Below are 15,435 nucleotides of genomic sequence, written 5' to 3' on the forward strand. Positions count from 1 at the left end.
AGATTGATGAAAACAACCGTTTCGCGGCAGAAAATAGATTTTTAGAAACTGCATTCTAAGTGCCCCGACCACCGCCATTACATGGATATACTGGCTCGCGCTGGATTTTAAATTTCTTCTACATGCCTCCGAACTACACCAAAGTGATCTCGGTGAGTCAAACGTCTTATAATATGTCGGAAATAAGGTCCAGGTTGTCAAAAACGAGCATTGTCCTTTAATGTATGCCTTCTACCTAAATGCTATCATGCAAGTATGTTTTCTGCTGTATGAGACACTCTTTATATCCTCAAACTCAGATAATACGGTCTATAAGCCAATCCTTTATCCAATTAATTTAACCCTTTTATAAACTGGACAATCCCAGCAAGGTCAAGAGACTTTCTTTAAGGATATGTAGGTCTAAATCCTCCTTGGCTGCGACATTAAGACTCACAAGCCCAGAAGCTCAGGCTATGGCCGTCTGATGTCCGTCTCTGGGCAGGTGGCCTGGCATGTGTACCTGAACTAGACATGCCCTGCGCGCATTGCACCTCGGGCGGTAGAGACGCGCCTTCTTCCATCGCTCCCTCTCTCTCCCTCTCCTTCTCTTCCTCTCCCTCTCTCTCGCATGTCTTCTTCTGAGAGAGCCAACACACTGTTATATGAACAGACGCGCGGATATAACCAGTCAACCCGATTGTGTGCTTCGGCAGAGGAGAGATTCAGATTTTGTTAAACAGTCAGTCGTGTTGTGTCAGCACAAATCCAACGTGTCCGCTAGATTAGAAACACGCTGCCTGAGCGTCCCGCTGTCCGCCGGGCGGCCAGGCCAGCGCTGCAATCCCGCTCTCATTGATTTGATGTGGAATGAGTGCTGACACATCCACGCACTCAGCGGAGCGACGCGGCGCGCAGCGCGTCAACGAGGCTACATTGACAAAAAGTCAAGAGTGAGTGATGTGTTCTTGGAGATCATCGCGGGCTGTTGTTTTGAAACTCTGAAACCGAAGCATTTCAGTAGACGATTTCGGATCCCACCATTTCTTTTGGATGCTATGTCCTTTCTGAAAGAGCGTGGGAGAGAGCTCGAGCGTTTTGATGGACTCTCGCTCATCTACTGGTAAGATCTGGGGACCATGTGTATCACTTGCATGGCAAAGTCTGAGAAACATTCGTTGTTTTTAGATTATCCCCCACTGCCTATATTCGTTTAGAGTGTTGTTGTTTTGCGACACAGTTGCGACCACCCGTGACAGCTGTCTCCTTCCTACATTTAACCTATCTCGTGATGTTTAAGGAACTTTTTGAACGGATTAACAGTTGACCCGTCTGTCTCCACGGAGATGTTGCGCAGTTTCCTTCGTGCTCCTGTTTCGAGTCACAGAAAATCGGTTTGCGTGCATCAGCAGGTATAGCATATGTCTGCAAGGTAGGCTATATGGCGTTACTGCTGTTCCATCATTGTGCGGTTGTTGTTACGTTGGGTTGTTCACTAACTAGCCTATGATATGGGTTTGCATTATTTATTTCTTTTCATGACATTGTAGTAGTTGAGTGCGCACCCAAATTACGCAAGACCGTCATTTAATTATATGCACGTCGTATTTTCAGCACTTAGGCTAATATATGTTACGCTCTGCTCTCTGCTTTCTGTTTCCCCACCTCTGCTTTGCGGCATTCTCCATTAGCCTGTTCAGCTAAGTGCTTATTGTGTTTTGTTATACGATTCACATAAATATCATATTAGCGACTACAGGGATAGCTAATCGCTAGCTAACATAATGGCCTAGCCTACCATGTAGGCAACTTATCTGTAACTATTTGTGCACTCTACTAGTCATGTCTCTCTTATGAAGTAGCCTAGCCTATTTAGCTCATGTTTACTGCTGTTCTTATCCAATAGACAAACATGGTCCAGGAGCTTGCTCGATCGTCTCGTTGAGAGCGGTCAGGGAATAATTTTTGCAGCTCACTATTCTGGCCCCCGGGTGAAACTGTTTTGTTTGTTTTTCTTCCCTCTGGAGTATGTAGGCTAGGGGTGGGACCTATGCCCCCCCATTGCTCTCTGTAAAGCGCATTGTGTTGCCTCTGTGGATGAAATGCGCTATACAAATAAAGTTTGATTTGATTTGATTACTACACGGTGCTTGATAGGCTACTGCCAATAGACTACATAAGATATGTTACTACGCGGTGCTTGATAGGCTACTGCCATTTCTGTAGAATAGATATCTCCACTTTACGTGTCCGGGAGGCGTACAACTCCTTTGCGCAGCACTTTCGACGTCTCTTGTCCAGAAGCCTCTCATTAATGACTTTTAATCGGCGTCCCCATGGAGTCACTAAATTGTTTATGTCTGCAACTTGTGACCAACCCTTCAGATGTATAGCCACAGTAAGCATCTTATGCGGAGCAGTGGCGCGTGGACGGTTGGCGCAGTTTGGAGAGGGAGAGAGGGGCGCTCTTGCCTGACTGTGGAGAGACTCGATCTGCCCGGTGACTGCGGCTACTAAATTTAGGACCTGAGTGGAGAATAGGGCAGGGTCAGCAGGGACCACTTCAGGGAGGTAACTGGATACCCAGGGTGTCCCCCGGTTGACACAATCTCTCTCAGGAGCACCCGCCGTGCCAAAGGGGCAACTGTAATCCAACCCCATGTATCCATCCTCCAAGCTACCTGAGCTCTGGGACTACTTTTTGATTTACATCACCGGCATCCTAGAGTTTAACCCCGAGGGCGGGACGCTGGAACGCATGAGTTTTCCCATCCGGATGAATCCCACTAAGAAGTACAGGTAGGAGTGGTGCCGTTAAAACTGGCATGATGGAGGTATTGCACCTTTGCATGGCGCAGGAGAAGTGCTCTGTTTGGGGGCTACTGTGGGGCCAATGTGGCTATGGACTGCTTTTTAAACTTCTGCTGAGTGGATGTAGAATGCAGGCGATAAATATGCTGTAGGGCTTCTTCCTCCCGGGGCATTCCTCGAGTTCTCCATTTCTGTCACAAGAACATCATTTTGGGGGTACGGATCGGTGATACTTTGATGGTGTAAATCAAAGGACTGCAGTGTGTGATGAAAACGAGCCATGCTGCACCTGCATGCTGCTACTGTAAGAGGAGTCCTGACATGGCAGTAATGTTGGCAGTAATCTGCAGAGGTCAAATGAGTGTGAACAAAAACCCTATGCAATCATGCAGAGGTGATTGCACCCTGCCAGTCTCAGTCCAGAGCCCTGGTTCAGTATCTGGGGGTGGTTTGATGATTCTGTCAGCCAGGTAAGCACACCACCCTTTCTGGAATGTTCTCCTGTGACTGTGATAACGTCAGGTTTGGCGGGGTGCAGGCTGGGGTCACATGTGATTTTAGGGGTACCAAACTACCAAACGGTGGAATTATTTTCTGGGACGGGGTGCAGCACATATGGGAGGGAAACATGAGGTGGGAGATCTGGGGATGCCCCCCCCCCGCCCCTGCCCCCACCCACCATGAAATTTCACACTTCATGTCCTGGATTCTGGTTAATCTTCTTTGCACCCTTTTGTGCTGGATTAGCTTGTCTGCTTTTATGAGCAGGCATTGTGTTTGCCACAAAATATTCCATAGTTGTATGAGCTCATTCATATTCATATTTGGGGAGAAAAAAAGACCCATTTATACCTTATTCATAACCAGTCTATTATGCATTTTGCCTGCATTGACAGAAATGAGCTGTCATGTGTGCGCAAGGTTAAAATAATCGCCACAGTTAGGGGGGCTACAGGGGGGTCCAGGCTTAATATTACAAGGGCACTGGCCCCCACTGCCCCCTCCCCCCAGAACCACCTATGGTTTTATGTATTTACAATAGTTAACTCAAGACTGTGGCATAATATATTTCTTCAGATGTGTGTGTGTTGTGCCTGCAGCATCTGTTGTGTGAGAAAGGGCTGAGGACAATATTCAGTGATAGTCATATCCATATTACAAATTTGATATCGCGTTCATGTGGCGCCCTGTGGACCTGGTGTCCTTCCGATACTGTGTGCGGGCCTACTAATGGTTATAATTGTGTTTTACCGTATAGGTCAGGAAATTATTAGTTTATGCTTTTAAACAAGCGTTTCCCTAGCTGGATTCTGTGACTCAATATTTTGCTTTCCAGTCATATATTTCTGCACAGCTCTGATATACCCTGAACACAGCTCTGATACACAGCTCTGATACACCCTGATACACACTCTGATACACATCTGATACACATCTGATACACTGCTCTGATACACACTCTGATACACATCTGATACACATCTGATACACATCTGATACACATCTGATACACATCTGATACACACTCTGATACACATCTGATACACATCTGATACACAGCTCTGATACACAGCTCTGATACACACTCTGATACACATCTGATACACACTCTGATACACATCTGATACACATCTGATACACAGCTCCTCAGTGGGTTTATGCTCTCTGACTTCTCGATGTCTGACCTCCTCCCACCAGTCCAGGCTCCGGGGGCCGTCCACCAGCCCTCTCCTCCTCACAGAGACACAGGGGATATGATGCTGGGTGACAGACAGGTCATTTACCGGTCACATGTCATGTGTACTCAGCCTGTCTGCACTGAACACACAGACCATGATGCAGGACTGAACATACAAACCATGATGCAGGACTGAACACACAGACCATGATGCAGGACTGAACAGACAGACTGTGATGCAGTACTGAACACACACCATGACTGAACACACAGACCATGATGCAGGACTGAACACACAGACCATGATGCAGGACTGAACAGACAGACTGTGATGCAGTACTGAACACACACCATGACAACACACAGACCATGATGCAGGACTGAACACACAGACCATGATGCAGGACTGAACACACAGACACCATGACTGAACACACACACCATGACTGAACACACAGACCATGATGCAGGACTGAACACACAGACCATGATGCAGGACTGAACACACAGACACCATGACTGAACACACAGACCGTGATGCAGGGCTTGTCCCCCTGACTGTACTATTAGCTTGTGTATTAGCATCAACACAATCTTATTCAGTCACATCCTCTCAATGTGGTTTATTTGTTTACACAGCGACAAGGATGATCTGCTTGGTTTTTAAGTTATTTTAATTAATCGTATCATTATGACCGTAGATTCCTTGAATTACAATGTGCACCATAATAATGTAGAATTTTGTTGATATTACCCTGGAATATTTGTCACAAGGCACATTACACAACAGAATGTTAAAACAATAACAAAGAATAGTGGACAGATCATGGTTCAGTGGTGGGACATGACGAAAGGAAGCTGAACATGAAAACACACATGATGTAAAAAACACAAGAAGATACATCCTGGCCTAGTCATACACCCTGGCCTAGTCATACACCCTGGCCTAGTCATGCACCCTGGCCTAGTCATATACCCTGGCCTAGTCATACACCCTGGCCTAGTCATACACCCTGGCCTAGTCATGCACCCAGGCCAAGTCATGTACCCAGGTAGTCATACATCCTGGCCTAGTCATATACCCTGGCCTAATCATGTATCCTGGCCTAGTCAAATACCCTGGCCTAGTCATGTATCCTGGCCTAGTCATGTACCCTGCAGAAGTGCTTTATCTCTGGACCAAGGTGCTGCTCCGACATTAGTTTCTAATCTGAGGGTGGTTAAATGGGAATTCTCACATTTGTTGTTTTGTTATGACTTTTGTTTAATTATGTTTTCTTAGTAGAGGTCGCTTGCGGACATTAAAATTCCATGTAGGCTATACAGTATTCTTTTAGAAGCACTTGATTTACTGTCTTTCCTGGGCTGAATCCAGACGGAATCCTTTTATTGGTGGTCTAACTGTTTTTATGAGGCTAATCAACATCCAATTCCCATTCAGTCAGCAGCAGTCCGCACCGCCACCAGTCTAAGAGTACTTCTCATCACATCTCCCTCACACTTTCAATATGGCTTTTTATTGTTACAGTACCATCCACCCACACACAAACTGAATCAGCTTCATTTTTTTTTGTAGAGGAAAATCAATTCAAAGCAATGATTCCAGTTCAGCCCTCATCAGCCCCGCCCCCTCCCCGCTGGGCGATATTGATTGGCTGTGAACGACTTCATTGGTTTTGATTCCCTCCACCAGCGATGTGGATCTGAATAGCGAGGTGCTGACGCGGTACGCCTCCAGGGAACAACATGCGCTTCTTTGTTTTTTCAACCTATTGACAGATTTGTGCTTAGTTGACTGGTTTGACGTGTCCGTACAGACAGACCGTTGAGGCTGTGGACCATCTATTTGTTCATTTTTCAAAGTTTGAAGGGAGAGAGGACATGAACAGGCTGCCAGCTGTAATTAGCCGAGCTGGCAGAGATCACTGTTAATCTAGCAGCATCGTGATCATGCGAGCTCGCTCTATGAATTTTAATCCCTGTTGTTCCATCTCTGTAGATAGACACGTTTCCCCTGGATTTCTCTTTCTTTTTTAGTTCTTGGACATTGAATGTAAGATAAGATACTATTGATCTTGGAAATGTGATGTTTCAGCAGTTGAAAAATTACAGAAAGGTTGGAAAGAATATAAACACTAGATAAAGAATAACAAAGAAAGACACTAGGTAAGGGGAGGGTAGTAGCATAAAAAGAATGATATCAGGGACCATATACATCCAGCTGTGCAGTATAGAATACAATAGGATGAGATATATATGTACCTTCATACATTCGGTCAGTATAAATATAACATATATACAGGTAGGTAAGTCAAGGAGAATACATACACATACATACATACATACATACATACATACATACATACATACATACATACATACATACATACATACATACATACATACATACAGGCTGTCTAGGTATATCTAGTAATATAGTAGGCTATACACACATACATGCACCCCCCTATGACACATGGAACACTCAGGCATTGTTGTACAGTCTGATGGCCTGATGGTTGTTGCTGCAGGATGTAACTTCTATGCTTTGAGGCTGAGCCTGCTTCGAGCTAGCTACGAGCTAGCACTGAGGCAAAGTTCTGTAAGTACCGGGTAAGTACTGGATTAGTCTCGCATAGCTAGACCTATCTCTACACTTCGTTTACGCTGTGCCAGCGCCGGAGACAGGTCTGGCTGGACATATTACCATTCTGCAATAGGGGCGCCAGCCCCGGACACAATAGGGGCGCCAGCCCCGGAGCCAGCCCCAGACACAGTGACTGTGCTCTTGCAAAATAATCTGGATCGAATCTGATTGGTGCCAAGAGAATCTCTCGGGCCGAATCAGATTAATTTGCGTTGCCAGACCTCACCACTGATTGGGCAGTGTGACAACGAATGACAAGGTTTTATTGCCAAAACCTACATCCGTTGAGCCAGACTAGTACCGGATAAGTACTGACTAAGTACCGGGCAAGTACCCCGTACTTACCTGTAAGTACCGGGCAAGTACCCCGTAAGCACCAGGTTAGTACTTACCTTTAAGTACAGGGTAAGTACCGGATAAGTACCCCATAAGTACCGGCTATTTCCATCTTGCCTACTTTTTCTAAGGAGAATAGTGTATTTTAGGTTGAGCAACTATCCGGACAAGCTTAACATCATTGTGCCTTCTCAGTATGGCTTCAGAAAAAAAAACACTACCTGCATGGCAGTGCTCGACTTAATAGAAAAGATCAATGATGCCATCGAGAATGGCAACTATGGTATTGGAATTTTTCTCGACCTATCTAAAGCCTTTGACACAATTGATCTTAACATCTTAATTGAAGCTACCACACTATGGTATCAGAGGCCTAGCACTTGATGAGGATCCCCAGGAATTTAATTTAGCTAACTTTTCCAATATTCTGTCCATTTATTTGAGGGCAAGTATACTCAGTATGAGGTTGTTTTTTATTCTGTAGCTATGTATTTGGAAGATATCAATATGTCTGTATAAACATCCACAAATCATCACTTAAATCCGTCAAACATGGGGCCAGGGTTCCATTTTGGGGCCCATTCTTTTCATTCTATATATAAATGAGTTTGTTAATTCCTCCTCCGTACTACACAAAGTATTATTTGCTGATGACACAAACCTGTTTCTGTCCTACAAGCAAAAAATCCTTAATATCGAACTCATGAAAGTAGACTCCTGGTTCAGATGTAATAAACTCTATTAATATCAGTAAAATGTTATGTTATGTTTTGTTCTAATAAAAAACAACCTCATACTGAGTATACTTGCCCTCAAATAAATGGACAGAATATTGGAAAAGTTAGCTCAATTAAATTGCTGGGGATCCTCATTGACACATTTTTAAATTGTAGATGCCATATTGATGGCCTAACAAAAAAATATCTAAATATGTTGTCTTATTTTTCAAGCTGAGACACTTAATCCCACTCTCTTCATCTACCATCCTCTACAAAACCTTATTTGAACCTCAAATAAACTACTGTAATGTTATATGGTGTAATACATTCCCAACTTACACAAAAAAGCTAGAGATTCTACAGAAAAAAATCCTACATGCCTTATCATTGTCTTCATTTACTTGTCCCACCAGACCACTTTTTCACCGATATAACCTTTTGAGGCTTACCGAATACAACTACCTCCAGAATGCCACTATGATGTACCAGGTTGTTCACAAACTAAATCCTAAATTATTCCTATCAGCCTTCCTCTGCACACCCATAACGCCAGGGGTAAACACCTAATCACTGGGAAAAGCGTAGATTAAAACACACTAGCTTCAGTGTTGTGTGCAGAGGACCACAGATTTGGAATGAGCTCAACGATAAATGAAAGATGTCACATTCCATCTCTGCCTTCAAGAAAAAATTTAAAAATCAACTTATAGCAACATATGTTTAGTCACTACCTTTACTTAGAATAAGTTATTGTATCTTATGTTCATAGATGCCTGAGTTATATTGGATGTATGCCGGTATGGTCTTGTCTGTTAAATACCTGTTCTGTCTGTTATATACCTGTTTGTTTGATTATTTTTTGTACCCAACGTATAACCAGCTAACTGCTTAAGCACTGCTATGTTGGTCATGAGATAGGGCCCCCTATTACAAGCTCTAATTAGCTTTCTTGGGGTGACCCCTCTGCACATCTTACATAATGTACTATGTCCTTACATTGTAATGATGATGATGATGTGTAATAAGAGGTAAAGTATTAAAGTATTAAATACCGGTAAGTACAATGTACTTACCTGTAAGTACCAGGTAAGTACCCTGTAAGACACTGGTAAGACACGGGTAAGACACTAGTAAGAAACGGGTAAGTCACTGGTAAGAGACTGGTAAGACACTGGTCAGACACGGGTAAGACACTGGTAAGATACTGGTAAGACACGGGTAAGACAGTGGTAAGACAGTGGTAAGACACTGGTAAGACACTGGTAAGACACGGGTAAGACACGGGTAAGACAGTGGTAAGACACTGGTAAGACACGGGTAAGACAGTGGTAAGACACGGGTAAGTCACTGGTAAGACACGGGCTGTATTATAAAGCGTTACCAATTATTATAACTGCTGTAGCAGAGCCAAACAGCAGTCTACAAAGACATGGTTTTTACAGGTAGCTCACTTTTCCCTCTCGATTTATCATAGCAAATGTAGTAATGCAGCTTTAACAGGGATCATGAACACATGAACTGGGGAACTGTGATGTCTCAAGGATGGTGAGCTCCTAACCAATAGACATCATTCATCATCAATCATTCACCATCAACATATATTGTGAGAATATGACATTTGTATAACCTTTCACGTCACTGTAAAAAGATTGGCTGCAGAAGAGTAAAAGTATGTATGACTTTGAATAGTTCTTAGTGTCTTTCCCAGTCATGTGTCACATGTCTTTCTTTGGAGCATGTCATTTCTTAGGATGTAGACAGCTCCATACAGGCTATATCAAATGTACAGATTATTTTTGCAGATTAAAACACAGTGCTCTTGCTAGCGGACCACAGTGCAATAACACAACCGTGGTACCAGTAGCTCTGTAGACCATAAATCCATAGCTGCTAGAGCACAGTGAGAAGACAGTTATAGAGACCACTTGGCTTTATTGAATTTCTCATGTTTCTCGACTGAGAGTTTGACTGCTTTATGAACATGATGACGTTTTTCGTCTGTTAACACTTGTTGACAATGTTTATACAGATCTCAGATCAGCTCATAGCAATCCTAATGACCTTGAGCGGAATTTAAGACTGACCGTAGATCACTCGGAGCCTTCTTGCTCAGTCGTTCTACAGCGCTTCAGAAGAACTCTTCTGGATCCATCCAAACTATCAGTCCTCCCACGGGAAGTGTTTCATCCAGTTTAAGAAGTGACTTGAGATTGTGCAGGTGGTTTTAACATTTAACTGGCTTGGATAGACCACCACATTGAGGCCAAGGAGACCGTGCCTTCACTGCTCCCGAAACACGAGCACCTTGTCTAAGTGTCTCTGTGCACGTCTGCCTCTCCTTCCTCACCTGCGGAGGGCAGCCTTGCTCCCATTATCTCCCTGGTCATAAACAGGTCAGACCAGCCCCTCACTCTCTCTCTCTCTCTCTCTCTCTCTCCTTCTCTCTCTCTCCTTCTCTCTCCTTCTATCTCCCTCTCCCCTCTCTCTCTCTCTCTCTCTCTCTCTCTCACCCTCTCTCTCCCTCTCTTTCCCTCTTATTTTCTCTACCTTTCTCTCTCCCTCTCTCTCTCTCTCTCTCTCTCTCTTTCTCTCTCTCTCAGTACGATTAACCCCTCACACAGTCAGATTAACTCATTTCATTACTCATATGCGCTAGCTGAAGTCCCCAGAGGGGGAAAACCATTATGAGTCCGGCCCACCTCCAGGTTCCCCCCCTGGGCTGGCCTGGGGAGCAGCACATCTGGATTCAGGTTCCCCCCCTGGGCTGGCTAGGCCTGGGGAGCAGCACATCTGGATTCAAGATTCAAGATTTCTTCATTTGGCACATATAACATATGTGTACAGTCACAGTGAAATGTTGACTGCAAGATTATGCTCAATAACAATAATAACAATTACAATACAATAATTATAATAACAACTCAATAACAGATGGACTCCAATACTCAAATGGAGAACAGGGCTGGAGCTGTGTGTGTGTGTGTGTGTGTGTGTGTGTGTGTGTGTGTGTGTGTGTGTGTGTGTGTGTGTGTGTGTGTGTGTGTGTGTCTGTCTGTGCCCAGGCCTCTGTTTGATTTCTCAATGTGGATTGGTTAATCCCATAATCTCATAACAACACACTATGCAGATTTGGTGATTACAATTCCAATGCAAACGGTTGTTGTCATGGTTGTTGAATGGAGAAGAGGAGAATAGAGTCACGGTGTGTATACATGTGTGTGTGCGTGTGTGTGTGTGTGTTTGCGGTTGTGTGTGCGTGTGTGTGTGTGTGTGTATATTGGGAGGGTTCATGTCTGTCTGTTTTTGTCTTCCTTCAAGCAATAGTCTTGCGTTTCCGCACAGGGAATTTGATTGGCTTAAAGAATATTCATGTCTAACCATTAGAGAATCTTGACAATCTTGATGAGGTCGTTGATTTTAATTAATAATAGAGTATTAGACGTGTATTATTTGTTTGTACATGTTTCTGATTTGGTAAGGGTCGTGAACCAACTGAATGCATACAGATTTATATCTGTAAGACTGCTCTAAGGCCACCTACCATGTAATCTATTGCAGCGGGTGGCTGCGTTGCCGATGTTGTATCTTTTAAAGGGAAGATGCTGACATTCATGTCCAACCTCCCACTTTGGCGGTAAGTGATACAATATTATATTTTCTACAAAATGGTGACCTGTACCTTTAATTGAGACGACATAATGGCAGGAGGACACAAACACAAACAAGCATACACATACCTGTACACACACACACACACACACAGATGACACAGAAACTGGAAGGTTTTTGCCAAATTGGAAACTCAAGAGCAGCCTACAGTTTTAGTATGGGACAGCAAGTATAGTAAATATGAGGTAAATAGTGTACTGTGGAAGATGAGGGTAAGAGAGGAGAGAAGGGGCTGATGTAACCGTGCGTTGTGTGTGTGTGTGTGTGTGTGTGTGTGTGAGTGGCGGACGGACAGGCAGTCCCTCCCGGGGCCTCATACTGATGGATGGAGGAGGAAAAACAGCAAGGCACACAGGATTTGATAAACTGCCCTGTGAGCAACCCAGGTCGCACTAGTCTCACACGAGGAGACACACACACACGCTCACACTCACTCACTCTCTATTGCTCTCCCTTAGACAGATACACCTACACACACCAGAAATGCACACAAAAACACATGCACGCGCGCGCACACACACACACAGGCCCGTCATTAATCACCTCACCCTGTAGTGATGTGGATGTATTGTTTTCCAGATGGAACTGGGATGGATGGATGGAGAGGTTTCCTGCAGCTGTAGTGTGTGATTTAATATGTGTGGTTCGGGTATTCAGGACTATTTCTATGGTCATAAACGGAGCGTTGGAGGGTTGCTGTATTCCATCAGCTTGGATGGAAGGACTCCAGGCATTCTATTTTTACAGTACTTTGTTTTCCCAAGTGAGGACCGTCTTCACATGCCACCTCTTGTTCTAGTGTGCATCTGTGTGTAAATGACATCACTGAAGTGCTGAGACGTGGTACTGGTCTTTCTTACACACACGCACACTCACCATCTTAGACCACCACATCACTAATCTTTCTTCATCCAAACACCCACAGCGCTCGTTGATCACGTTAAATCTCAGCTCTCTCTGGCAGTGCTGGCATTAGTCTACAGTGGCAGCGCCATCTTAAACATGGAAGGCCAGAGAAGGAGATTTACCTCCAATTAAAACCAAGTGTTGGAAGGTGGCGTTAACACTGCAAACGTCTGGGCTCATCTCTAGAGACCACCTCTAGGCCATGAACGAGGATGTTAAATCGGTTGTTTAATTTTGTCTTTTCATCCTTCCGGTATACTGTAGGATGTCTTTTTTTACTCATTTATTCTTTTTGCTGTGTCAACAAGAATAATGCTTAGCATCACAACTATCAATGTGAAGCAATTTTCGGTTATTTGTTGTGGTCAGCAGCATGATGACATTCTTTTCTTTCCAAACTAGACAGAGATAGCAAAACGTTGACTAAAGCAGAGACCAAATTAATCAAATCAAATCAAACTTTATTTATATAGCACATTTCATACAGTACACTGAGGCGACACAATGCACTTTACAGAGAGAAACGCAAATAGTAGCTAGCCAGCTGAGTTTGTAAGATAGTCTACCCTGGGCAAGGTTACAGAGTTAGGTAAAAAAAACTGCTGTTAACTCCACAGTCATTCAGCTTGGTTAAGTTTGCTCATAGTGTGTAATGTAGCTCATAGTGTGTAATGTAGCTCATAGTGTGTAATGTGGCTTGTTTGTGTTGTACTGTTACAGGGAGTTGACAGGTGCTGCAGACTAGCCTTCATATTGAATTGCTTTGATGTATCTTTGCATGTATAGTGTGTGGGAAGTATAGTCTACAGCAGGGGTGGCCAACCAGTCAGAGACTAAGAGCCACAAAAATTACTGTGGTACCACCCAGAGCCACACCATATATACCAGCGTTTCTCAACCTTTTTTTCAGTCACCGCACCCTTCATAAGTACTTAAAATCCCAAGGCACCCCAGTCTAAAATAATAAGAAAAACATTATTGTCCATTAAATATACATTTAAAGTTAATTTATTTAAAATTAATACATACAAGATATTTTCTGACATAATATATTTTGGACTGGGCTGGGTTAGGCTGGACTGGGCTGGGTTAGGCTGGGCTGGACTGGGTTAGGCTGGACTGGGCTGGGTTAGGCTGAACTGGGCTGGGTTAGGCTGGGCTGGACTGGGTTAGGCTGGGCTGGACTGGGCTGGGTTAGGCTGGGCTGGACTGGGTTAGGCTGGACTGGGCTGGGTTGGGCTGGACTGGGCTCGAGATGAGGCTTTGAAATGTCCCAATGATGTCTGGCATATCAGACAGAATGGCTTACCATTACGTTCTATGAAGAAAAAATTACTCTCCCCACTCGGGTAAAAAATGTCCTATGTTCGTCTTCATATTTTCTTTTAGCTGCGCATTTCTTTCCAGCCATTCTTTGGTTGTGTACAGTAGCCTAGGCTACGTTAGCTTTTGTCGTAAAAGAGAATGACCCACGCAAAGCAAATTATTTTGTTTACAATAGGTGCATGTACATGACAAATATTTTTCAATCTGGTTGATTTCAAGCTGATTTCATCTTGATTGTATACATGGGATACAAAGTAAACTGGTTGGATGTTTACATGTGACAACGAAACAAATGTTTCGAACGCGCACGCAGCCGTGGGTGATTGCGTTACGATGGTTACAAACAGCTGACTACGGAACTGTCGATGCCTTGATTAGTCAAGTCTTGAACATGCGCAAAATGAACGCAGAACGCAGCATCAATCCGTTTCAAGGTAGTATACATGACGGACCAAACGGTTTCGAAAAGGTTTAAACTACCTCCTTGAAAAGCGATTGGGATTTCAATCGGGTTGGGGCATTTCAGTCGGATTGAGGTGTTTATATGACATATTTTCAATCGGTTTGGCCTTCCAAACCTATTTGAAACCGATTCAAACTGTCCATGTAAACGCACCTAATCATTTTGTTACCAAGGTGATTTGCTACCTATATGATTGGTTTGAAGTGGTTCTCACGCGACTTCCTCACTAGCGAAACGAATCGATTTTATGACAAATCTGCAATAAACTAAAATGGGCGGGAAGAAATGCACAGCGAAACTAGAGAGAGAGAAACGTTTTTATGGAATGAATGAATTTAATTTTTAATGAAAGGATGGAAGAGCCGCAAGCCAACTTTTTTTGGGAATGGATGGAGGAGCCGCACATTGACGGGCAAAGAGCCGCATGCGGCTCGCGAGCCGCGGGTTGGCCACCCCTGGTCTACAGTATAAGGAAGGACACCCCCACTCAAATAGACCTCAGCCCCTCCCCCCCTTTCAGGGCCTGCCTGCAATCTCCATCAGTGTGGATGATCGACGTACTTTGATTGTTTTTGCAACTTTTATGATTACTGGCAAACTACAATTATTCTCAGTTGATTTTGAGGCAGGCAAATATATTACATTAATTACAGTCATTTAGGAGACACTTTTATCCAAAGTGAATTAAATAATTACATGTAATGCAAGAAGTCAGTCCCACTACTCACCAGAACTCACAAGAGTATCTTCCCTCTAAACAAGTAAGAGCATAATCTATTGCTAAAGGCAAAATGCAAGAGTAAAAAATATAAATACAATAGGTGCTTAAAGGAGAATGCTCGTTTTTGACAACCTGGACCTTATTTACGGCATATTATAAGACGTTTGTCTCACCGAGATA

The 15,435-nt window shown here is 43.7% G+C and overlaps 1 protein-coding gene across 2 annotated transcripts in view; it reads left to right on the top strand.

The window, feature by feature from the left end:
• The first annotated feature begins 977 nt into the window (after nt 1-977).
• Nucleotides 978-15,435, top strand: part of LOC311308905 (syntaxin-binding protein 4) — a 50,487-nt gene continuing 36,029 nt past the window's right edge. For both annotated transcript variants that reach the window (XM_084437984.1, XM_084437985.1), the window contains exon 1: nt 978-1,102. In XM_084437984.1, the coding sequence (XP_084294110.1) occupies nt 1,038-1,102 (65 nt within the window). In that variant the 5' untranslated portion in view covers nt 978-1,037. The remainder of the gene's footprint in view (nt 1,103-15,435) is intronic.

This window comes from Borostomias antarcticus, assembly GCF_949987555.1.
Source record: "Borostomias antarcticus genome assembly, chromosome: 5".
In the NCBI taxonomy this organism is placed as follows: Eukaryota; Metazoa; Chordata; class Actinopteri; order Stomiiformes; family Stomiidae; genus Borostomias; species Borostomias antarcticus.